This window comes from Lepisma saccharinum, chromosome 14 (assembly GCF_977018435.1).
Source record: "Lepisma saccharinum chromosome 14, izLepSacc3.1, whole genome shotgun sequence".
Taxonomy (NCBI): domain Eukaryota; kingdom Metazoa; phylum Arthropoda; class Insecta; order Zygentoma; family Lepismatidae; genus Lepisma; species Lepisma saccharinum.
Window position 1 is genome coordinate 26811545 of NC_139242.1, and position 27442 is coordinate 26838986.

General features: G+C 38.2%; 1 protein-coding gene across 1 annotated transcript in view; it reads right to left on the reverse strand.

Moving 5' to 3' along the window:
- The window catches only part of LOC145998742 (neuronal acetylcholine receptor subunit alpha-10-like), a 424671-nt gene that overhangs the window by 177606 nt on the left and 219623 nt on the right, over positions 1 to 27442 (reverse strand). The window contains exon 3 of the mRNA XM_083135289.1: positions 2213 to 2361. Within this exon, the coding sequence (XP_082991415.1) occupies positions 2213 to 2361 (149 nt within the window). The remainder of the gene's footprint in view (positions 1 to 2212; positions 2362 to 27442) is intronic.

A 27442-nucleotide genomic window follows, 5' to 3' on the forward strand; every position in this document is an offset into this window, starting at 1 on the left:
CGTAATATCCCCCACACACAACAAACAACAAATGCTACAATATCTTACGCACAGACAGTCCTGTCACTGTACACCAACTGAAGATGTCACTTTCACCACACAAAGGGGGTGGGGAGCAATACCAAGAGTGTTCTCACTGAGATTGCCGAGGATAATAATCACAGACGGTTTTCAAAATGTCTGCCGTTTACTTCTACGCAGAGATGACAGCGACGAATCAAGGATTGTCGAGTACGAGCAAACAAGCCAGGTGTATCTGCTACCGTCGCGGCGGCGACGTTGATGCGAGCAACGAGGTCCTCAGCTGATGTGACAGGTGTGTCGTATACGAGGGTTTTCATTTCTCCCCAGAAGAAAAAATCGAGAGGGTTGAGATCTGGCGACCTCGGTGGCCAAGGCACAGGCTCATCCCTACCAATGAACGTATTGCGAAACACGTCATGCAGGAAATGTCGTACATTACAATCGAAATGAGCTGGTGCACCATCGTGTTGGTACCACATTTCTTGCCAAAGGTACGGTCTCCAACAGTTCAGGCAGAACCTCACTAAGAAATGCATGATACGTGCGACCATTCAGGCGAACAGGGAGAATGTATGGTCCAATTAAATGATCATGTACTATCCCGCACCACACATTCACTGAAAATCTGTGCTGGTGATGGGCCACAAAAAGTGCATGTGGGTTGTCAAAGTCCCATACATGACTGTTTCTACTATTGAAGACATCCATCCTGGTGAAAATGGCTTCATCTGTCCACAATACGTTTGCCCCGAAGTGAGGGTTTGTGTCCAGCTGATGCAACAACCATTGGCAAAACTCCATACGAGGGCGAAAGTCACGAGGTAACCGTTCTTGTACTTTCTGCAGTTTAAAAGGGTGCATTCCTTCCTCTGACAACACTCGCCACAAATTCACATGAGACGTGTTTCGTGCCCGAGCGAGCACTCGCGTACTGGTGCCAGGATGTTCTGCGACCGCTGTTAACACATCTTCTGCAAACTGATGTGTGCGTACACTTCGGGGTCTTCCAACTTCTTGCCGCGGTGGTAACACTGACCCTGTTTCACGCAGTCGACTGTCCACTACCTGAAAGAAGGTGTGAGACGGTAAACGTCTATGTGGAAAGCGTTCTCCATAAGACGCCTTTCCTCACGGCTATTACCACGTGCCTCCCCATACATGAGATGCATGTCTGCTAGCTGCTGGGTCGTATACGCAGCCATCTGTGTAATAGGGAGCTGGAACTGCAAAGTATTGTTTTTGTTTAACACTGGCCCACTGCACAAATTGGCCGTATCACCGTACGAACACAACTGCTGATCATATCCCAGCACCTGCAACACGACTGGAACGACTGCCGGAGAGAACCAACCCTTCGAGCATTTGTTGTTTGTTGTGTGTGTGTGGGGGGATATTACGTAGTTGTCGCGTGTAAAAATACACGTTGTCGCAATCATCTGATATTGTGTTTTTCTTTCCCTCCTCCTGGTGGAGAAATGTGTCTCTCGTATGTCACATGACATGATTCGTTCATTCCTCGCGTGTAACTGGGGTATGCAACCGTGCTCAACTTTTCGGATTTTGTGTTCCGTGCTCATGTTTTGATGTTTGAGGTCGGGATGTGTTGTCTTTAACGCATTTCTCATTGTCACGGTCTTTCTTGCTGCGTTACATACCCTTTCCATGTATTGTTCTTGCTGGAAATCCCCAATTCCTTTGAGGACTCCATTGCGCATGCGTGCAGTGAACTTTTCATAGTGACTTCCGGACTGAGTACATACGATTCCTTTATGATTCCCTTGGAACCGCCTCTCTATCTGTTATAGTATTCGTCCCAGTCAGGTGTGACGTTCACTTTGTCACCTTTTGCGAGGCTCCTATCTCGGAAACGAAGCCTCAGTCGTAAAAATGGAACTTAGACTTTTTGCTTGTTTTCGTGTGAGGAATCACCTCCCAAGCGTTGTAAACGACCTTTAGAAACACCCTGTATATGTATAATCACACACGTGGGAAAGGAGGACTGACAATTAGCATATACAAAAATCAAGAGATGTCCTAACTATTGAATTAACGAGAGACAGCTTACAATGGGACAGCTTACAAACCAGACGCCGTTAATCCTCTATTTGAATCACTTCACGCCACACGATTCTCATTCAATGCTAACAGTTTAGGATCTCGTCAAGAAACAGAAGCAAGCAGTACTTACCACGTCTATAATCTGCGTCAAAGCGAGGCCGAAAGTAACGTTGAGAGGCTGCGTGGCGTTCAGTGAAGGTCGGACGGATTTGTCGTAGTTCCCCATGAGATGCTGCATGAGCTTGTGTTCTCGGAGGTCTCCTCTAACCTGGGCAGCACCTGAGGAAGAAACAACACATTATCAAACACTGCCTCAAAAATAACGGCAAAGGGTGAATATTAATGGACACCATATCTGATGTGATTTAATTTGATTTCTGTTAATTAGCGTCGTTTTTCTGCCATTTTTTGGCTAACGGCGACGAAGAGGACGAGTGATGATATGGTGAAATTGATGAAGGGACATTCACAAAGAACATCCATGCCAGGCCTGGATTCGAACCCGCGACCCCTAATCTTGTAGTATTAAGAGTGTTTCTCAATTTACCAGGGATTTGACTTTAAGAAAAGTTTGTTAACACTAGCGTACGCAGGATTTTTTTTCGGAGGGAGCTGGAATTGTAAAAGTGGATGTTGCATAGCTGCGTTCTGGGGGGTTGCAGAAAAACACATTTCGTAATTACCTTTCTTAACCTTCGTTTTAAAAGTCATTCAAAGGCAGAAATGGTAAGGAGGATTTGCATATATCACTGGCTTTTTCCAAGTTCCTTACTGTTTTCATTTGAAAATTTTGAATTTCTTCAAATTTCGGGAAATGATGCTGCCATTATTTGGGAATGTTTAAGAAGAAATCAATCTAGAAAACTATATTTTTTTCTTATTCTACTACGAAGTTGATTGTTTTCATTGGACCAATATTTATATTAATGACAACGTGTTTTAGGTTTATTGTACGAACCGACTGAAACTGTTTATCAACGTCCTCTCTGTATACAAACATATAGTGTTGGTATGACTAAGAGAGAGTTATTTAGGGTTACACATTTATATGTCTTCAAAAAAAACAAGCATATTTGCAATGCAGTTATAGCTTAGGGACATCATTACGAAATAACAATTTTCAATTCAACAATTGCTGATAACCACAGGTTGTCTTGGTCGGGGACATATGGGTCGAATCAAACCCTCTCCTCTTTTTAATGTGGTAATTGAGAATTGTCATTTTTGCGCTGATGTTGTGACAAGGAAAGTTACTTGTATCATGAACGGATTGTAATGGAAACTTTGATAATTCAGCACAAAATTTGTGTTACTCATGTGAATATATTGTTTTAATTATGAAGATAACCAAAAACACCAATGAGAGGAACACAAATCAACTAAATTAACCTTTGCCAGGGAGACTTTGAGCATCCTCCGTCAATTTTCACTCTGGTTACACCTTAGAGTAACGAGAAAATGTTAGAGAGATAGGCAAGTTTTAATCAAAGTAAATAGTTTTACATTAACTTTAGTTAGACATTACTATTATTGCTGCGATGCATCAAGTTGGCTCATGAATAAAGCGTAGTTGGTTTAATAGGACCTCATGGGAGTTGCAATATTGTATTACTTATTAAGTTCGCAGTAATAATGTTGGTGCTACTGCAATTACTGTGTCTTTTCAGTATTGTTCTCGCTGTTATTTCTTTCTCCTATGTCTCATATCCCTCTTTCCCATCGTATGCAATCCCATCTTGGACGGTCCAGCCATGTCAGTTATTCTGGCTGATTGTGATTGTATGGTTATATTTTTCCACTCATAACTCATATCAGTATTATGGACACATGCAAAATACTTTCCTCCTCAAATGTGAGGCATAAGTTGGAATATAGCCCGTAAGGGCCTTGGCCTATCTCCCGACTGCCAGTCTCCCTCCCACAATCCTACCTAGAGGTGTGGAGATCTTCAAACGGTAATGGGGTAACGTGTGGTCAGCACGTCGAACCCTCAGCTGTTGTAGAAACTTCCGAGACCGGGTTAAGCTACTCGCTCGTAGCTCCCGAATTTCCTCACGGGTTGCTACCGGCCCTATACACAGGCCTAAAACCCAGAGAGTGAACCCAGGCGGACTCGAACCCATGCCGTCCCGCAGTCAGAGTCCAAAGCACAGCGCCTTAGACCGCACGGTTACGGAGGAGGACGTATGTAACCCAAAATACCTTAAATTTTATGAAGAACAACAGAAAACGTAGAGTTGATTGAAATAAGCAACTTAAAATTTTGATAAATTAATATCTTTTGAAAAATTAATATTGTGAAACTGAACGATTAGAAAAAAATCCACAAAATTTCGTTTATATGGAACATTAAATTACATTAGCAGCAACTTCCAAGGTAAATACACTTACACTTCCCATTAACCTCAACTATATCGCCTCGGTAAGCTAAGATCAAATCTTTTTACATTTTCATGGAAAAGTAGTCAAATGGAAAAAATTAACGCAAAATATATGGTTACAGCTACGTGTTTCAATTCCTAGTGACGAATTCCGTGATTGCTTGCTACGACGCAAGGGGTCCCGAGTTCGAATTCCGGCCTGGCCATGGGTGTACTTTGTGATTGTCCCTTCATCAAGTTCATCGTGTCAACACCCATTCTCGTCCTCGCGATTAGCCAAAAGTGGCAGAAAAGCGACACTAGCTAACAACAATGATATCAAATCAAAGTCTACTGGGTGCACACGTTAGTGTTCCAGATCACATTTAAAAAATGGCTTGCTTCCCTGATGGTGTAGTGGTTTCGTCGTGGCCTAGTAATCAAGGGATCCTACTTTATGCTGCAGGTTCAGTCCCTATTAGTCTATCTGTGCATAAAGTGGACTTATAACAACAATTGAAACAGGCAAAGATTTAATAAGTGTGTGAATCCAGCCCTCACTTCGTTGCATAAACTGAGCAGAGTCCACTACGTTCAAAACAAACATATTACGTAAACAAGATCATAAAATACGGATGTGTGGTACCGACATATTTACCCTCTACTCAGGAGCAGAAGGAACAAGTTCCTTCAGCCCACTTGGCAGGTACTCGATCAGAACCTCTTGTGATAAAGGGTAAAGAGGCGAGTGTACGTAGCGTCAAGACGCTTGGCAAGGTTGGCGAAAAATAAATGGACCATGGAAACAGAGACTTACTTTATGGAGCGTGGAGAGATCGTTCCTCTCTTTTCTGCTTAATTAATGCTTGATTTTGGAATCCCTGACCTGCGAGGGTACAAATCACCCCGCTGGAAGAGTCTCAATATCTCTCGCGAAGAATATTTTGTTAGATTTGTAGGATTTCGTCTGAAGGAACAGAAAGAAAAGCCTCCTTGTGTGATATTGACAGGATAGGAAAGTTCAATTGACTAACCTTCTTTATCTACGAGTTACTTTCAATTCAGAACAATAAAGAACTGAACTGCCTCTATTTTCCATTGGCCACCTAGGGAATTGAACGTAGAACTTGGTGTTATTTTTGCCGACCTCCCTGGTGGAGTGGTTATCACACCATGCTACAATGCCAAGGGTCTCGGGTTTGATTTTCGGGCACGAGTGTTATTTGTGAATGTGCCTTCATAATTTCACCATATCCTCACTCATGCTCATCTTTGCGATTAGCCAAAAGTGGCAGAAAAGCGAACTAAAATAAACCCAATCACTCAATTGTGTTACTTTTATGTTCTTCATCGTTGAGGTATTTCTATAAGTAACCACAATCGTATTTTGGTTGATTGGTTTATTTAACGTCGTATTTCAGCCTCTCTAATCGCGACGATGCAGATGAATGGTGATAAGATGCAGTGGATGAAGGGACATTCATAAACACATATGGACGACACAACACTGGCTACGAGTCTAGGCGTCAGAGCGTGGCTGCAAGATTGCAGCTACCAGGCTGTACTGCGTGGAAGTGAGGTTGACCTTTGGTTACACCCCTTACACCCCACCTATAATTATCTATTTATTATTATTAATTTATCACTTGTAGTGGGGTTACATTGAAAGCTACAATTCTGTCGTTTACATATCTATATAGTGTTATTGTCATGGTCTTGGCGCCCAACATTAACATATAAAAATAATGAGTGAATTTAAACGGATTGCAAAAAACATTCCTACAATAATAATAAAATATAGATTACAGTACAAAAAAGGACAGGCAATATAACATATTTATTTGAAGATGCCGTACCCAAATGATCAAAATACAAATATCAAATAGAGAAACAATAAGGAAGAAGGAAAAGGATATTATTATTGGTGGAGAATGAGAAGAATGCAGGAAAAATAGAAACATACACAAGCCAGCAAGAGATAATTCAAATGGGGAGGATGCTAGAAACAGCTTAAGAGTTAATAAGAATAGGAGATTTTGTACGTACACTTAATTGACATCTGTAATCTCCACCCTTCTTTGCCCAAGATTCTCTACATATGTGTATGGCTGCCGGACCCGGTGGCTGAGTGGTTAGCACATGGCGCTGCGACGCCAAGGGTCCTGGGTTCGAATCCCGCTCGGGCATGGTTGATTGTGAATGCCCATTCATCCATTTCATCACCAAGAGGCACAAAACGCGAAGTAAAATAAAATAAATCAAATCAAAAAATAAATAAATGTGTATGTCTGTGTGTGTATGGATGCGCCTTAGTGGTTGAGCACGTTGAGTGGTCGATTCATGTTGTCGCCACCGAAATTACATTTGTCCCTTCCCCACGCCCACCTCACCCTTTCTTGCACGATATCTAGAGAAGCAAGCGGGGAAAATTCTGGGAACTTTCAGAAAGCACTTCTCGTAACATGTACGGACTTTCCACTTCACAGAAACTGACTTTATGCTATTTATGTTTAGGTACCCCTATATTTCACCCTAAAGTTTCTGGACTACACAAATAGAAACAGAAAAGAAGATAGCTATAACAGAAACTTTTGATGGAACGGATACTGAGGAATTCCATGTAGAAAAAGTAAGTAGGGTAAGAGAATAAATTAGAACGGTAGAGTTAAACTATTAAAATGCAAACAAAATTAATCATAAAGACCAAGAACGTAAAATGTGCTGTAAATCTTCCAGATTCTCTTACTTCTACTTGTCTGCGAGAAAAAAGCAGGAACCTGAACCTCTTCAATCGATAGACGTCCCGATTTTCGACACAAGATCCTAGAAAATTACTTGGAAAACACTTAGAAAAAAATCAAAAATGAAAACACTATAAAGACCTTGCCCATATTCTACGTTTTACTGAGTTTAGGATGAAAAAAATTGTTAGAAAGGAAATTTTTGAGCCATAGATCTGTCTAGCATGAAAGTCAACATCGAAGTTTCCGTGTTCAAATCCCGGCATGGGGATGGGTATTCTTTGTGATTGCCTCTTCATCAATTTCATAAACTCTTAACACAACCTCATCGTTCCGATTAGACAAAAGTTGCAGAGAAGTGACGACGTATAACAAAGATACAAATGCATGTAATAAAAGCAAGATGCAAGATACTTATTTAATACAATTTGTATTGAAATGGAAGGTAGCTTAACCTTTGTAAAGAGCAGAAACTCAACAAAAGATAACGCAGAAAGTTTTACAAGCTGCAAGATATTCTCAATGAAACCATATGTGTTGTACGTTTTTAAATTACTTCTAGTTGAGTTGGGAGCGTGCGTATTTGTTTCCATGGGAAGTGTAAATGTGGGGTTGGAAGAACTAAAAGGATTTTGTTTTTTTAATCTACAGGAACTGTTACATTTCTAGAAGGTGGTATTTCAGGAAAGACATGTTTTTACATAAGCGACCTACGTATGTATCCCTCATTTTAATAATTTTCTGTAAGAGATCTGTGTGTCAAAAATAATAAATATTTCCTCTCCCCATTAAAAGTTGAAATCCTGCCTTTCAATCTCATCTCGCATTTCGTCTAATTTCACCTATCGTCTTGATCGCTTTCTCGTTTCTATTGGTACTTCGTCTCGTCTTTCTTCTCATCTCTTGTCTTGTCTCGCTTCGTATTTTTCGCATTCTCTCCTCTTGCATCCCTCGGTTTCCCCAACTCATCTAATTCATTTTAACTTCTCTCGCATCTCTCTCCTCCGATGCCCTTTTGCCTCTCGCTCTATTCACCGCGACTGCATATCGCACGGGTCCTGATGGCGACCCAGCCAGCCACTTCTTGAAATGGAATCTCACCTCTTTAGTTCCATAGGGACCTGCTGGAACCACATCATTTGAAAAATCAGCATTTTTCCGTTGCGAAAGGAATCTGAAATTCTACCATCTCGAGCGGCGGCTTTTGGATTTCTGTCAGCACATGGTTGTTCGTTAATTTCTAATAAAGTCTATTTAAATTCTGATTGAACATATTTTTACCTTAAGCAATCTACATAAACTTCATATCTGGTCGTCTAAATAACGACAGTGAAATGAAAATCATTAATTGAAGAAATACTACAAAATACATTGGACGTCAATAGATAGAAAGACTGATTGATTTGGTCTATTTCTCTTCCACATTTGGCTAATCGTGAAGATGAGGATGAGTGATGATAATGAAATTGATGAAAGAGCACTCACAAAGCATACTCATGCGCAGGATGGAATTCATAGCGCCTGTGATAAACAGTTCATCACGGAGTTCCATACAATAAAGACACCCAACTCACACGTACACAAGCACTGTTTAGAACAGGTTAACATATGCATTACAGTTAAGGGTAATACTGTCATATGCACAGTACATTGCTAAATATAGTTTCATAACTTTTACTAGAGTTGGCCGAGGTCGCAGGTTAATATTTCGCATCCAAACATCCAACTTGGGGATTTTTCATGGTAGTTAATTTAATATTTTAATATAAATATATAATATTATATACAAGCCTCAGAAAAAGTTTGGAATATTGTTATATTAGGCATTAAGTGATAGGTGCCTTGGAATGCAACAACACATGGTATCTGTCTGTCTGCTGGACGTTCTTGTGTTTTCACCGACATATGCCACCGTCCATATAATCTATTGCCTAACATAACCATATTCCAAATTTTATTGATTGTTGTTGTTGTTTATTTGTTGTTTTAAGTCCACTTTTATGCACAAATAGGCTAATTGGGACTGGACATACATTTTAAAATAGGATCCGAACTACTGTGCAATGTGCCTCCACCGGGTATCGAACACGTGACCCCTTAATTACAAGGCGACGACGTTACTAGTACGCCTATATTACAAACTTTATGTGAAGAGTGTATTATAGTTAATGGTCAGTATACAACAGAGCAACGTATTATTCTAATTAAATAAAATAATCTTTTAAAAGTTGTAAAACATCCTTAAGCCTCGGCTGGATGTTGAAAGAAATCCAAATTTCGCGGGTGTCGTTAGTTCCGTTCTAACAACAGTACCAAGGGAACACGAGGGAGGCGCTGACGTCGCTTTCAAGAAATTCTCCTTTTTCCCAGCCACAAATATCCCATATTCTTACCATCGTTACCCAGTTTCAGCAACCCAACCTCGGTGCTTTTACGATCTGGCAGATGGAGGGGGATAATGGAATGGTCGTTCCCACTGGCCATTGACAGATGTGCCGAAACCCTGAAGAATAACTGTTTTCCTTTCCTTAGTTGAAAAAAAGCTTACACATCGTCCTTTGAGATCACCAGCCTATGCACTGTGAAGCTGCATGTTTCTTTTTGTTTCCGTCGGTACATTCATTTCGTTACAGTAAAATGGCCAACTAACATAGATTATGTAGTAAATTACCTAAAATATAAATTCTCAGCTTTGGAATCAGGATTCTGTTGTTTCTGTTCTCGTACAAGAAGCTACACACTTTGTGTTATCAGGGCCTCTCCGATGGCGTAGTGGTGACGTCGTCGCCTTGTAATCAAGGGACCCCTGATTCAATACTCGGTGGAGGCGTAGTGGCTCCAGTGGCATAACAGCTGCCCCCGCAATCCCCGCAATGCGGGGGGGGGGGCGAGGTGTAGGAGCCCCACAATGCGCTCTTGAATTTTTTATATAATCGCAGAAATTACACATATAGTGTCGCTTATAAAAAAATCGATTTACGAAACAGAAATTTGGTTCCCAGTAAAATCATATACGACGTCTGCGATAACAAGCAGTGACGTATTATCTCAGCCAGAGGGGCACCAGTAACTTATCATATGGGTCCCCTTCCGAAATGCAGAATTAACGTACTTGCTCGCAGATGTCCATCGATAGGAAAATATCCCTCATCTCATACCTTTGTACCTACGCAGATTGTCGTAAACGTAGTGCAGCGTGTCAATTGTCTACAGTTATGAATCCAGTAGAAATATTCAGTTCCTTAATCAGTAGATTCTTATTTTACAATAAGCATCAAAATTGTTAATTCATGACCTTTTAGTTTTACACGTGATATTTAAAATGTAACTGCCCACCTAATATTTTCAAGGGGGGTCCCAATTCTTTTCATATTGACATAAGAGCTGAAATGAATTTCCCATATTGTCCACACTTGTTACAGGTTAAAGATGGGACCCATAGTAAATTATCCCTTTGCTGTAAATACCATTATCCCATCCTCTGCCACGCAGGGTATACAACGTATGAGTTAAATGTGACGATTATTTTGTGTCATTTTGTAAGTTCATTTTTCTTACAATTTGGCATTTTGTGGACATTTCTCTCTAACTAGTTCTTATTTTCCAATGTGTTACGATTTTTTGATCTGCAGTGTTCGAAGGGAAAACTCCTCGCTGCAAATTAGAAGGAAGGATCCTTGTGTGGAACAACTTGAAGATAATGCAGTAGGTGAAGGAGAATGATTATGCAAATTCGAGCACTGATGGTCTATTAATAAAAAGGTTCTTGTTTCATGAAAAAGTATTTAAGAAAGTATGATCACTGGTCTATCGAAAAAAGAATGGCAGCATTAAAATTATGAATAATGATGTTGAGGTGTACTAACCTGTGGCAACCTTATTTTATTTGGGGGGGGTTCAGTCCTTCCAAGCTGCATTTCATGGAGTGACAAATTTTCAGTGAATAGAGTTCCTTCGCAGCTTTATTATCTATCACTCAAGACTAGAGTCCGCAGTTATTTCTTCGTAGCAGATTGAAATTTACCTTGTGATAGGTTACTACCGACAATCTAGATATCCGGTTCAACCCCCTTTACTGAAGGATAGGTTTGTTGCTTGAGTATATTACTCACTCAGTATTAGAAGGTTAATATGAGCGACTCTTACGTTGAATCTTGGCCTGGAGAAACCAGGGGATGGCTTAGGGGCTGAAGGCACATTCACCTCAAAGTCCAAAAGAGGAGTGTTTACTATCTTTTTACAATTCCACCAAAACAGTATTTTTTAATATCTGTGTAATATATGTAACTTCATTAAAAAAAATATTTCAAGCAAAAATACAAAACATCAGGAACAAAATATTTGGAAGCGGGAAGCTTCTTCCTCCTCCAAAAGTGATTCCTGGCTGTGTCCCTGCGTTGAAGTAGAGAAAATATTTCCAGATTCTTCTTCCAGTTATTTTTCAGAGATTCAGGCCATCCTGATTTAGTTTCAAGAAGGTACTACAGTTATATAAGTCGATAACAAAAAAATGGGAAGGCATACTATTTGAGGCAAAAGTTAATTTCTTGTACAACGAAGGGGGGAGGACAGATAACTATCTAACTATTGTACCTCCGTCCCACTCTGGCATCATAATTTTTTTTGACACTAGGGGGGCCCCTCGATATTTTACTTTCGGGAGGGGGGCAAAGATCTGCGCTACCCCACTGAGTGGCTCGGATCCCACTTTAAACTATACGTCCAGTCCCGATTTGCCTTCCTGTGCATAAATTGGTCTTAAAACAAGTTTAACAAACAAACGTTTTGCTATCAGTTCACAATCATAATTGACTGTGCTCTAATAGTTGGAGATATTGATAGATGCACGTAAAGAGTGAGGTATTTGCAAAATTTCCGGCAACTACTCTTGAAGCATCGATATATTATAAATTGTACATATATAGTCTCCCCACAATAACCAAATAGTAGCAAGCAGATGGAGGACTTCCCCTTCCCTTTCAAATACCATTCTGTACATAACCGCATAAAGTGGACTTAAAACAACAAATCAATCAATCAATCAAGATTAGTCAAAAGCAGGCACGTATCAAGAAATATATTTCGGGGGGGGAGTCCGAACCAAGTCTCAGAAATAATAATAATATAAATGATGAAATTAAAGTATTCACATTAGATTAATGACATTAATTAAATATGTAAATTAATTAATAATGTATTATTATTATTACTTGAATAGGCAAAAAGACGGTGTAAGAACAGGGATATAATAATACGTATTCATTATCTAGCTTAGGTGTAGTTAATATCGCAAAAAAATGAAATGGGAAATGAATGTCAAATAGATCAATGATCGAATATTCATTGAATAACAAAAAAGAAGGTTGGATCCAGTAGACGAAAAGTAAATTTGTTGGTTAGTTCCAGTGTGCATAAATCGTCTTTGACACTGGCCTTCAGAACCGTATGTTCCCAATATAATCGTTGCCTTCCAATAAGTTCGGCAGAAATAAATAACCTTCGACTATACAACAAATACTAAAAACGTATATTTTTATTATTTAATTTCAGTACTTGATACCCTCTTGCACTGGCGTACGAAGAATTAGAGATTATAATTATATTTTCCTATATATTTTCTTTTGGGGGGCTGAACTTGTGAACTTGGATGGTGCATAAACAGTAGCGCAGGAACATTTTTCATCTGTAAGGTACAAAATTCGTCCTCCATATTATTTATATATATATATATATGTATGTGTGTCTGTGTGTCTGTGTATGTATGTATGTGTGTGTACACACACGCACGTAAAGTTGGGGCATTGAAAATTCCATTTTAGAAGAGCACACACAGATTTCCTGTTTTTTTAAATAAATACTTTTTTAAAAAAATAGAATTTATGGTTATTTTAAAAACAGATAATTTCGAAACATATAAAGCTCGTTTTGTGCTCATTTGGAAGAGGATGAAACTGAAAATCAGAATTTTGTCATTTGAAAGTAGCGAATATCTATTAATTTTAATGCAGGGTGTCATTTGAAGTGACAATAGGAGGGATTTTCCCCCCGTCTTGTTTTGAAACATCAAATTTCTAGTTATGAGTGACACATCTCAACCGAGGATCATTATTTCCAACCCACTTGTAAACTATATCGTACTTATGGTGTTCCATTTGGATTCAATTAAGTTTACCACACCATAGCTACATACAAAAAATTATCGTTATGCAATTTATGGTGACTGTGTACAGTGACACTGGCTGTCTCTTTTAAATGCCATGTATTCGGTATTTTTCAGACTTCTGGTGATTCACAAGTACTCTTGTATCGAACACTAAAACTGGGCGGCGTTTCTGACGTATGTTGAGTCGCTTGGTCATTTAATCTTCTTCGAGAGCTTGTTGAGATCTGTAGTATTTTGTTGTGTTTTATAAAAATAAGTCGAGGTGGTCCCCGATCGAGGAAAACCATACGTTTGAAAGCATTGTTTTCAATCTTAATTGCACAGTATGAATGGCCGCTTTGAAGACAGGTTTATTTTTGCATATGGTCCTATTAAATGCACACACATGGCATTTAGACTATTAAGAACGTGTGTTTTATGGAATCATGTCAGCCAAGACACATTTTCACCTCACTCATGGATTATGTGAATTCAATTGAAATTGTACCAATATCTACAACTGAATGTGAATGCGGGTTCCGTGTCATGTAGCTAACCTTTACTGAACAGAGGGAGATTAAATATTTGGTTGAATCATAGAATACATTGCCGTAAATCAATTTCAGTGTTGGTGTTTTATTTTCATTTAGTATGAGCTCAAATTACCACTTTAAACCTTCGTTTTAAAAGTAATTCAAACACAAAAATGGTTATTGGGGGTCATTTTGAGTTTTTTCAACTTTATTACTACCTTCACTTGAATTTTTTATTTTCTAAAAATTTCGAGGGGGGCTGTAGCTCCTTTAGCACCCCCTCTGCGTATGCCAGTGCCCTCTGGATCTCCCTCCCCTAAATAGTCCTCGGCTCAAAAGTGACGGAAAAGCCAAGGTGAATTCCTTCTTGTAATCTCTAATTCTCAGAAACTATTCTTTTTGGAATGAGAAAATAGAGATTAAAGTTGATTTGCAAAAAAAAAAAAAAAAAAAAAAAAAAAAGTATAAAAGGACAATAACAGCGAAGTTTTCCCTTTGTACAGTCGGCTGGGCGTCTCACTGGCCTGCTGGAAACTAAGATTAGATTCCTGGGCGTGTTTTGTGAGGTCGGATTTTTGCGGCCTTCTCTCTTCATAAAGCGGCTCTGGGGTTCACCCATTCACAAATAAATAGGTACCAGTGGAGGACGACACCCCTAGGGGCGGGGGGAGGCTAAAGGAGGCTGGAGCGTGATGCTTAAAAACCAAAGGATAGAGAATGAAAGTGAAAATAAAGATTGATTGATTGATTTGTGGTTTAAAGTCCACTTTATGCACAGAAAGGCTAATCGGGAGCGGACCTACAGTTTAAAGTGGGATCCGAACCACTGTGCCATGTGCCTCCAGTGGGAATAAAGAGGCAAAACTAGTGTTGCCCACGGGACGAGACGGGACAGGCTTTTAAAAATTCGAGACGAGACGAGATTGACCATGTGTCATAAGACAAACGAATATTTTCGAGACGAGACAGCATTTCCACGAGACTCCACGAGACGAGACAGGCCAAAGTCTCGTCTCGTGGGCAACACTAGGCAAAACAGACTGAAAGAGAGGAAAAGGAAGAGGAAAACCAACCAAAACAGACTATAATAACAGAGGGAGGGGTGGATTGAGAGAAATGAAGATAAACATTTCTCACGGTGGAGTGAGAAAAGGAACAAAGAAAAGAAACAGTACAGAACGATAAAGAGATAGAGGAAGGAAAAGAAACAAAAAGAGAGGCATACAGAGAAATCTATAGAAAGAGAGAATGAGAAACAGAAGCAAAAGGAAGAAAGCGAAATAGAGAATGAGCAAGTGGAGGGAGAACGAGAAGGGCAAGAAATGAAGGAAGCTCTATATCTGAAGTGCAAGGGAGAGAGAGCAAAGAACGCAGGAGGGAAAATGGAACAAGGCCTAATCGTGAAAAAGATACTATGGTTTTACACACACAGAGAGATAAAAGAGTTATAAATAAAAGTTAGTTTTCTGTATTACAAGTTCTACACTCTCCCAAGTCTCATTCCAGCTCAAATGAGGCGAAAAAAAAAGTCGCCCTAGTTTCGAGTGTAAGAGAAATTTTAAGTAAGACATGGATGTTTATGTTCTGAATGTGAATGTTAAAAAATATATAACTGAGTAAATACTGATATATGAGAAAAGCAGAGAAAATATGACATCAGACTCCCACGTAGTAAACCCAGGTTCGATTCTCAGTGTGAATGATTTCATGCAGAAAATTTTCCAACATTATCCTTGCATAAAACCAACTCTGTGATTGTATTTGATCTATTTTTATAAAACTTTCACTGATAAACAATATATGCACTAATTTAATCGAACTTGCATATTTTAATTAATATTAGGTCTAAAGCAAAATATGGCCATTTAATACAATGTGGTCCAAAAAGATAATAATTGAGAAAATGGTCGACTTTTTCTATTTATATAGCCTATATTTTTGTTGTTGTAACCCCTATGCAAGGGTAGTATTTTCCTATACATGACTTCGTTTAAAAATTTACGGCCCTGTTTGACTTATGGTTTGCGGCATTTTTAGCCTTTGTAGACAGTTGCGGTAATTATGGTAACTCATCTAAGAAAAATGATAGCTTGGGTAAAAAACATTGTTTTCAGCACATTTCAAGCTACATTATATGTTTCGCGTATTTTTTCAACATATTGATTTTGACCAAAATTCAAAGTTTAGGATATTTTTGTAAGGGAAGTTATGTAATATCAGAGTATTTCGGCTGAATTACTGTTATAGCTCTTTGATCGTTTCTTGATTCTCTTTTTCAAAATTTTGAGCCCAGATGTCTCCGATCGGGGAGCTAAAAAAATTGATATTTACAGCGTAAAGATTACTCTATGACTGGTACCTGTGAAACAAAAAATTCCAGATTGATATTTCATGGATAACAAACCTACAACAGGGGAGGGATGGGTCAAAAACAGGCATTTTACATTATTATTTACAAAGAAATGTTTGCTTTTTAATAATCATGTAATTAGAATTATTGTGTTTATTAATTACATCATGCGAATGGCGTAATAAGTCCGTTAGTAGTGTTACGAATTAAATTTTCCTTCTTCTTTATCTCCTTAGTTATGAAGAACTTCATCCCGGCTCGACAAATGTCACAAGGTCTTTCAAACTAAAAAAATAGACTGCTTTATGCCAAATTTAAGTCAGATTACGTGTCAGTAAGCAGTTTTTTTGCCTGTTTAGACCACTACTTAAACTGCGACATTTGTCCGAACGGGAAGTTTACCGATTCTGGCCTATGTTAACTTATTCTTTATAGAATTTCAACAAAATTGGTTGCTTTGTTATTTTATTGTAATTTTGAAAAATCCAATTATATATAATAAGATGTTTTGTTACTATAATTAACTACTTGTATTTGAAAGAAATTGGTAAAGCCACCAACCTGCATTATGCAATGTGTTTTGAAGGCATATTGGTGGGTGGGTGGTGGTGGCTCTTTACATATTCACAGTCTCGCTTATTTATAGAGGCGATGCTCCCACGTAGTTATATAGTAGAGTCATTGTACGTAGATGCACCTCATGCAGTGGGAGAGCCCACTTTCCTCACCCTCTCCTCCGGGAATCGAACGTCCGGGCAGTCAAGCTCTCCTATCGACTGTCTTTATCCTCCCCAAAATAATTTCCGAAATAAATTATGACCGATTTTGAATCAGGTGCAACACAAACAACATTGGAGATATTGAATTTGTTGAATCGGTAGAGAAAACCCGATTTGCAGGTTGTTAACTTATATTGGCTCCCGAGCGTTCGTGTATATAAATACAACCCCCCCCCCCAATTTTTTTATAATTCTCTAGGCATTGAATTAATAATGGAGGTTAGTATATTGAATCTTTTACCCGAAATTCATTATAAAATTTTAAAATTAATTCTTAATGATTTATTGATTTGGTGTTTTAAGTCCACTTTATGCACAGTAAGGCTAATCGGGACTGAGCCAGGCATGGAACCCGGGATCCCTTGATTACAAGGCAACGACGCTACCACTGCGCCATCGAGGATGCTCAGTTTTTAATGGGGAAGTAATTCAAATTATTATTACAAAAGCCTCCACGCTATTTATTCCATCCTGTTTAATGATTGCGAAAGATTGTTGTTTCAATTTAGCATGTAGAAGGGTTTGAACAGGTGTACCAGCCAGATTAAATCGGCGTTATCTTCCAACGTTTCGAGCACATACATAGCAACAACATCTCCTACCTGAAGACGAGAGCAATGTATACGATGGAAGCTAACGTCGATTGACGTCGCCAGGAAAGCTACAACTCTTATGTAGAAGGGTGGAAATACAAACGAGTTGGATGAGATAATTGAGGAAATTAATGAATGATAAGTCTGATGAGATGGAGGCCAAAAAAAATATATACATAAGAAGATAAAGTGCCTACTGGCAAGAGCTAAATAGAATAAGATATTAGATGGAAAATACAAAAATTGATTTAGTAATAATTAGAGGTTATTGTAAGCGTAAAAAATTGATGAATGAAGTAGTGGTATTTGTGGTACTATAAACTCACGAAAGGAAGAGCTGCTCTCATGCAGATTTGCTATACTTAAAACAATCTCAACATGCCTACATGAGCTTTTTGCTCTAGTGTGGAACCCTGCCTAATCCAAGATTTTTGTAAAAAAGCCCTCATGGATTCCATGAGAAAGGAAGAGCTCCCTCAGATTGATTTGTCTATACTTATAAAAGGCACTTCTGTGAGATTGTTGTCCATAAATTTGTTAAAAATATGCCCCTCTTGTGACCACACTTAAAACTAGGCTACCCACACCCATACATACACACATACATACACACTACCACCCATATACACACATATTTACTTCCAGTTTAAGTTTAATTGATAAACAAGGGGCTCTGGGTTCGAGTCCTGATAGATTGAAATACATGTTGCAAAATAATATCTCCACACGTGAGATTTTGAGAATAATTATTCCTAGTTGATATACAACTCCCAGATCTGAAAACCTGGTAATTAGTGTTTTACAACAATATATTGTATAAAAACTGAATTTCTCAGTTTTCTTATTTTCTCATGTTTTATAACCACCCGCTCAGCCATACAATAGGGGAAAAGCGGGCAAACATAATTAATTGTTTGCATGTCTTGCCGGCACGCAAGAGATAAAATCTACACGCTAGAAGGGAGCATTAATGATTTTTCTGTACGATTCACTGAAGTGGCCATTAATCTTTCTGTGCGACAGGGGAAAAAGTGTAACATGTCTGCAACATGTAAAAGTGTAACAAAGATTATTGAGATAAAAATACATATTTTCACACAGTGGCAATGAACTGCACCCCCTTCATGCTGAAAGCAATTCTATTCTGATAATATGAGCCTAGGCAAAGACTTAGAAAATATTATGGCAGTTCAAAATCCAATTTTGTCTGTATAAGGGTCTCAGAACCCAGTAAAATGTGGGCATATTCCATATTGAGAAGTATTAATATTGTTGCATTGTAATCAGGGGCTTTGGGTTCGAGTCCTGATAAAAGATTGAAATATATACAACTGCCCACACATAAGATATTCACTGCTAGCTGATAATACAGTTGAGGTTTCAAAGCTGGTAGAGTGTCTGGGGCCTCTCTGACAGCAAAGTGTTGGTATTATTGCTTTGTAATCAAGGGGCTTCTGTGTTTGAATCGGACCTCTAGAATTGCTCCGTGACTCTCTCATTTCTTACATCATAAACATATGATTTTTCACCTATGAGAATGACGCTACATATGGTGTCATCTGGTAAAGACTCGTGGAATTCACAGATAATTTTAATGTTTGTCCTGTTATTAACCACAACTTGTTTTCTTTTTGAAGTGTTGATTACAAACATGGGTCTCTGTGTTTTGAATTCATCTGGTGAGTAATACATATCAGTACTGCCAGTAGTGACCCTCTTGAAGGAAGAAAATGCCTCATATAATTTGAGGAAATCATCCTTGGACATGTCTAAATTATAATTTTCTCTAGGAAATACCTCATTTCTGCCATTTTTAAGATATATATTCTTGATGTTGCAGCTATCAAATTTACTTGAATTTTTTTCCTGATTGTTGTGTCTTCCAGTCTGAAACAGAACCACCACAAAATCAGGCATGTCGTATTGTATGCTGGAGAATGAATTTGTAGCATCAAACTCATAATATGTGCCAGATGCAGGCTTCTGTACGCATTGATATGTGTAAAATTGCAGAGGAATCTGTGGATTTTTTACTATATCAGCTTTGTATTTAAGAGCATAACTGGCCTCATATTCAACAACAGGGATTCTTAGCTCCATAGTCTGAATAATGCATTTGCCTTCATCAGGTAGGGTATTGGGCAGAGCTTCCCCTGTAGAGTTTAATGTGCTGTACCTCATCAAAGCATTATTATCATTGGCAGCTCTTCTAAATGTGATTCTTAACCCGCCCTTCCACATAATATCTTTGTAATCCGAGAAGAATCCTGGCAACAGGCGCATGGGGAACAGCACTGTATGATTTTTAGATAATATCTTATCACCAGCCTCAAATCCACCGATTTGGTAGTATGAAGCTTCGGTTTTGGATAATTTTAGTGTGGCCAAAGCTGTGGAGGTAATGCCGGGATAATCCACTCTGTTTATAACAACGCCATGCTTTCTGATCTCAATTTCAGAGAACAGATGCGGCACAAAATTATCCACCAATCTTATATTTGAATTTGCCGGATAATCTGTTCCATCGAGCTTTACAACATCAAATTTGATGTATAGATCTGCTCTGTGGGGGTGTATAAAGCCATCCCCTACATCAAGATCAACCTCAATTTCTGTGTTGGGTTGATTTAAATTTCCAAATGTCCTCCTGTTTGGGGGGAATGATTGTAGCTCATAACTCTCAATATTTTCCATTGTATGTATTTTTATTTAAATGTTAATCTCTATGATAGCAGTTGTTGTGGCTCCAGCAAAATCAACTAATTCTTCTTTTTCATTAGTGACCATCAATTCAATGTAATCTATTCTATTATGGCACACAGGAAAATATAATGTTGGGGATGGATTGTAGATGATGGGCTCCATGAATTCGGAATTAGGTTTGAATGTTGCAATGATGCCAGTTTGTTTGTGAGTGCCTATGCCATTTGATTTGGTGATCATACCCTCGGCCACATTACAGTGAATATTCAGAGTCTCTATGGCTAAGAATTTAGGTATATTCATAGCAGTGTGTTTGATGGCCGGTTCAAGTTTTGTGTTGTTCTCAAAGCCTAACAGCTCTCCTATAGTACCCAGATCCACTGTTTCTGTAGCAGATACAATCTCTACTCTGTGAGTGACAGAATTTTGACTTAATACTATACCTCTGGGTAATTGAGCATTTAGAGTGGACAGATTATACTGCCCTGGAGTGATGACAATTTTTTGATCCCCAACTGCAATTGTATTGTTGTGGTGTGTAATATTAGGTATCAAGTACATGCCGTAAAATGCTCTGAGAGCTATTGTTTTGGGATACACTATGTCATCATGTAATCTGAGTTTCAATATTGAATTTTGGCTGGTGAGATGGAATACCCCCATGATGTTTTAAATACCACAAGGCCTTTTGAAAATTTTCAATTGATGGTTTATTGATTTGAGACATATATCTAAGAACAGATAAACACAAATGTCCGCAATTAACATCTTTGAAGTTTTGAACACGGGCATTATTGTAATAAAGATTAGCTGATTTTAGATATTTTACTAAATTTTCAGGTGGAACACCTCCAAATGAATCAAACACAAATGCCTCATTGTTTAAATATTTAAGATAACAGATCCAGTGAGTGCCCTGATTTTTGTACTTATCCAAATTAACAATGCCACACTCTTTGTTGAGTGGTTGCTCTGGCAAAGAATCAGACATGTACACACCTCTAAAATGTTTGATGCCCAGTGGCTTGATTAAAGCTTCAATATCTTGGTTTGTAAGCGGCTCTTGTTTTTTTTAAACTTATTCATGGCTCTCTTAACACCTTTGCCTTTTTTCTCCATGGCCAGGTTATGGCGCCTCTGCTCATCTAATTCTGCCCTATTTTTCTTGGCATCTATTACTGTTTTTGCTATGGCAGCTGATCCCCCAGCCAAGCTCCCCACAGCCCCGAGAGCAGCTAAGATGGCCGGGATAGTAAATATGAAACCCCCTGTATGCAATTTTTTCCTGGATTGTTGTAATTTTTTTAATTGGGGGGTACTAAGCAACAATTTCATACCATGTCCCTTTGCAATACAAGATTTTTTTTTCTTGCGCTGCTTTTTGGTTAAAAGACTGTCAATAGTTTTAAGAGATTTGAGACCTGCATAAGGTATCTGATACATAACACCCTTGGCCTTCATTGTAGGTTTATTATATACATATTCACACCCCCCACCCCAGTTTTTGTTTGGTGCTCATAGCTATGGTGGTTCCCAATGCTGCTATTTTTTCACTTAAAGAAGCATCTTTGCTTACAAATCTACCAAATGCAGCCTCTTCTAATTTCTTGTCTGCAACATGTCTCTTGTCAAGATCAGAATGTGTGTTGTATGCTATGTCATGGTCTCTACAAGCAGCATCTAGGGGATTAACACCAGGATCCCCTCTGTTTAATCTATGGTCCAATTTTGTGCCTGGACCACAATACTGATAGCCTGGAATGTGTACCTCAAATGGCAGCTTGTTTATAATGTCATTAACAAGCCCCCGACCCTCAGAAATATTCCAAAATTTGGGGGGTAGAGTATTAATAATTTTTATGAGATATCCAATCCCCTTAGGGTCATTCACTATAAAATTAGACAATTTTGTGCTTATCATGTCCATAATTCCAACTTTTTCATTGTAAAAATTGTGGTTCCCAGCATTTTCCTCCCCAGCTATCACCAATAACCTATCCACAAGTTTCCTGACATCATCAACCCATACAAATTCTTTAGGCAGGGTGTTGTATTGTTTGATTCCACTGCCAGTCTTGATCTGTGACCATATGGGCTTGATTAAATTATTGTATTTTGCCCCACTGCTCGACTTGACTCTTTTTTGTGTGGGATCATTGTTCTGGTATAGAGCATCTGATTTTATTAATATTTCTTTGTAATCCTCATAATCTTGATCTGTATAGCTGCCAGGCCTTTTCCTAGTCATCAATTCCCACAATCCAGGTGTGCCGGTGTACTTAACAAAAGCACCTTTTTCTCCGAGACGAGATTCTGAATAAACAATTATATCATCCCCCATAAATGTTACTCTGAAATTGCCAATTCTATGAATGATGCTCCCATCAAGCTCTGTGTCAGCATATAAGCCAAAAACCTCATCTTTGTTGTCTTTAGGTGTGCTTAAATATTTTTGAGCAAGAAGACCCAATTCAATTGGATCCTGTGTAGCTTCAATTCTTCGAGGAGCAATAGGACTAGGTGTATGAATACTGGAAAGTGGGGTGAATGGATAATCTAATATGTTCCTAGCAGCTACAGGTACAAGCTCTGTGATCAAATCTTGATTTTGCTCTGTAACAGTTTTGATATTCTTACCTAAATTATTAATAGCATCAATTACAGGCTGTTCTGTTTGCTTGTGTTTTTCATAAATTCCTCGGTTCTGTGATTTCCATCCCTTAAATCTTTTTACAAGATAATCTCTTAACTTAAGATCATCAATGATTGGCCTTTTCATGTATATTTATTTATGTTTCAATGTCTAGAAAATTGTTGATTTTATTTCTGTATTTGCCGCTATTGGGTTTTCTTGTCATATCAATTGTGACAAACCCATAACTGTCCTGGTTCCAGCACCTGCTGCAAAATTTAGAAAAATCATTGTAGCTCAAGTCCCCACCTACATATTCATCATGTATGTGTTTGAGGTTGGTATGATCTTGATGAAACACACATATAAAATTGCTGTTGTCTCGGATCAGCTGCTTTGGAATTTTAGAAAAAGTCTGTGCCAGGTAGAAGCAATCAATGTTTTTGTGCCGCCCCTGTGTAAAGAAATTTCTAACCTTGTTTTGATTATCCAGTATAATGTCATCAAACACAACAACAGAATTATCGAGACATTCATGAAGTGGCTTAACATCTGGTTCAAAAGTGGCAATATCCAATCCATCATATAGCTTCATCAGCTGCTGATATTTTAATTGTTCCAAGCTCTTAGAGAAGACATACAAGTGCCTGTTTTTCCAGTCTAACCAGTTGGGTGCCAATAAAAAATTATCAACCATTAGTGTAGTTTTACCACAAGCAGATGGCCCAACAATAAGACACCTAATATTATCAGGCAGCAAGTTGCCATTTCTCTTATTCTGTTGTTCAGGTTCTGGCAGCCTTTTTATAACATCCCAGGTGCTCATATTATAACTTTGTCTGCATCGATCCAGCTGTTTTCCGGATGACCCAGCCATTTGACAAATAACTTGTTGCCTTTTCTGCGGATGATTTTTTCTATGAGATAAGTGTCAGGCTGTTTAGTTTTGCTGAGCTCTTGTTCATAGAATCTGCCTTTGAGAATTTCTCCTCGATGATCTTTTATTATATATGTGTTAAGGGTCCCGGGTTTAACTTGAACTACTGTAAATAATTCAGTACTCCAGTTTCTTGTAAAGCCTCTTTTGAATAAGTGCTTATATTTGCTGATTCTTACTTGATCACCCACCCTGTATTTGGCCCTTCTTGTTGTTGGCTGGTATTTAGGATAATAAACAGTGCTGATCAATTTTTGCTCATCAGATGAAGTTACTTCAGAGGGTTTCATGTTGATTGTGGAATGGACCGAGTTGTTATATTTATGTAGAAGTTCTGGAAGAATATTAATCCATTTATAATTACCTTGAAGTGTAAATTGTTTATACATAAGATTTTTCAAGGTTCTGTTGAATCTCTCTACAATTGAGGCTTTGAGATCACTGTAACTCGAGTAATGTTTTATTGACTGGCTTTTAATAAATTGTTGGAACACAGAATTATAAAATTCTTTGCCATTATCTGTTTGCAAATAGCGCGGTGATCTTCCACTCTGATTGATGATTGTCCTGAAGGCTTCTGTAACACATGTTCCAGTCTTGGATTTGAGTGGCAGAGCCCAGGCAAATTTTGAAAATGTGTCTATCACAGTGAGTAGATACTTGTAGCCCTTGTTGATTTTGTCTAAGTTTTTCAACTGTCCACTTGACAACTCAATCAAGTCGCTCTGCCATAAATCATCTATGCCCTTTGTGACTACTGGGAGTCTCTTAAAATTATGTCTGGCTTGTCTGTGTAATTCATCAACAACTAGACATGATATGAAAACAAGAATATTGCAACTATGGGGTGTTCAGCAGCTGATACTGCAGGATTTTCTAAATATAATTTGTCCCCTATTTGTATTTTAAATTCCAGAGAGCCATCATCTTCAACATAAGATGTTTCTAATGTATTGGGGTCTGTAAAATCCTCTAACTCTACACTGGTGATTTTCACTTTGTTCTCAGCATTTGTTATTGATAAGGTGGGGTAGTGGTGTGCCTGTGGCTGATGCCAATATTTGATCTTGATTGGTCTCAGTGTGCCCCCAACAAAAAACTGGTAATAAAATTGTACAGGGGACAGCATATATATTTTGCCACCTGGTGTAAATGGAGAATCATATTCTTTGTTGGGGATGCTGTACAATTCAAGAATTACTGTATGTTTTGGATTCTCGATTATGCCAGTTATTTCCTTTTCTGCTGTAAGCAATCTGCTTGTTACAGATTCAAGATGCTCATTGATGGTCCTAACAACATCATCATGGCCTGGCTTGATTTTTATGTCCACAATAAGTTTCTTGTATTGTTGCACAATCTCTTGAAGCTGGGTGGCAAAAACAGAGAGAGCATTTGCTTGATTGGATTCCATGGTCCCTAGCTGTTGCTTGATATTAGCTACAATTTGTTGCAAATTTTCAACAACTGCCAATTTTGAATTTTGAGCAGTAAGATCATGGACCTGTCTTCTGATATCTTCAAACAGGGCATGCAGTTCATTAATATGTTGATTTGTTGGAAGAGTGCCCACTGTCTGTGTGAGATGTTTGATCTCTGCTTGGATATTCTTGATATCTTCTGATTTCAATATCCTATTCACTGCCCTCTTAATATTTTTAAGTTCCTGTGATGTAGGGAGATTTGATACTGTATTTTGCAAAGATTCAAGTGCCAATTTTACATTGTTTAATTCAGATGCATCAGCCACATTTTGCATAGCATTTTGGAGCAGGGCTATATCTTCCTGAGAGGGTGTTGATTGTTGTAAAATTTCAAGTTTTGTTTGAATATCATCGATCAAATGATGAAAATGAGATAGCTCAGATTCAGTGTTGAGGTTTTCAAGCTTTGTGATTTGTTGCTGGACACTGACAAGTGTGTCTACAATCCCAGGCAATCGGGATTCTAGTACATTTGCCAAATCACTTTGCACTGCTGCTATTGTACCCTCAAGATGGGTTATGGTACTTTGAATTTTTCCAAAATCTTCATATGTTTCAAGTTGCAGCTTAATATTTGCTACACTCCGAGTTATTGCATTCAAAGCATCAGAAGATGGCAAATTGTTCATAAAATTTTCAAGTGTCTCAATTTTTTCTTTAACCTCGGCTATGGCATTGTGCAGAGGATCCAGATTAGGTATCTGGAGTGATTGAATCTGTTCTTTTAGAGTGGAAATGACTAGATCAAAATCTTCTTGTGATTTTATGCTTTTGACAATTGTTTGAAGCTGTGCCTGGACATTATTTATCTGCTCTTCCAATTGCTGTTTCAATTGCTCGGAGTTGGTGGCCTGGGTCTTAAATTTGGCTTGAAGAGCTGCTACAGCTTCTTCTAAACTTTGAAAATTATCTAATGTTGCCAGATCAGTATATTTCTGAAGCAACAATTTGAGTTCAGAATCAATTTTAAGAAGAGGGTCCATGCATTGTGATTGTAAATTTGTAATTTCTAGTTGAAGACTGGCATTGAGTGTGGTTTGTAAAGCTTGTAAATCACTTCTTAATTTCTTGACTCTGACATCAAGCATCAGAATCTCATCACTGTGATCTTCATGCCTTGTATGGCCAAATATATCATTAGGCATTTTTGTTTTAATGGTTATTTATTATAGAGTATCTGATTCTTAATTCTATAAAAAAGGGTATAAGCTTGTCATAAGATCCAGGGACCTCAATATATAAGCAGTCACCAGCAGAAACAGTATATACGGTGCCAGAAACCATGTTTGAGTGCTTAATTCTATAAATATTTCTCCCTACTGAAATCTTGACATCACCCTCAGGGGTTGTAATAAATTGTAATTGCCCACCTACAGGTAATTGGTAATGATTTAAATTATTGTTAAATATGTACAATGTTTTGCCTGTTTCATCATCAACATCTGTAAGTATGCTGTTCAGATGAATAATTAACAAGCCACTCAGTTTAGACAGCATATCAGGAGAGGCTTGTGGTGTCGGCAGCTCCATAATAGCCTGTTTTTTGAACCCAAATAAGTTCATAGGCATGTTTATTTATTTCAAATCATGCTCTGTAATTGGGCATTGTTTGCCACTTCTCAAATCACAATGACCCCAAGGTAAAGTATGTATGCCACATGATAAAATACATCTCTTATCATCATGTGGGTCCAGGGCCACTTTTCTTACAATATTTGAAGTCAATAAGTGATCCTCACTCTGAATTCTATTTTCTGATGTTTTGATTGAATTCTGGGATTTGAGGCAATTTTTATAATCTTCAAATTGAAGATCTTTGTCAACAGCTACTTTGCCAATGCCCTTGGCCTTTTTGACAACAGCACTACATGTTTCAAAAGTGTACACCTTGGCACTTAACCCAGCAAATTTCACAATAACATCACCAAGTGTCTCATCTTTTAATTTGCCAGGCACCTTTTTGTTGTGGTGTTGAATCTTTGTATGTTCACTGGTATCAAAATATTTAAACAATTCAGGCTGTGACATATCTTGATAAACATCTTCTGTTTGAATATCAAGAATAAAACTATCCGTGTCCATGTACAATAATTTTACACGATCACC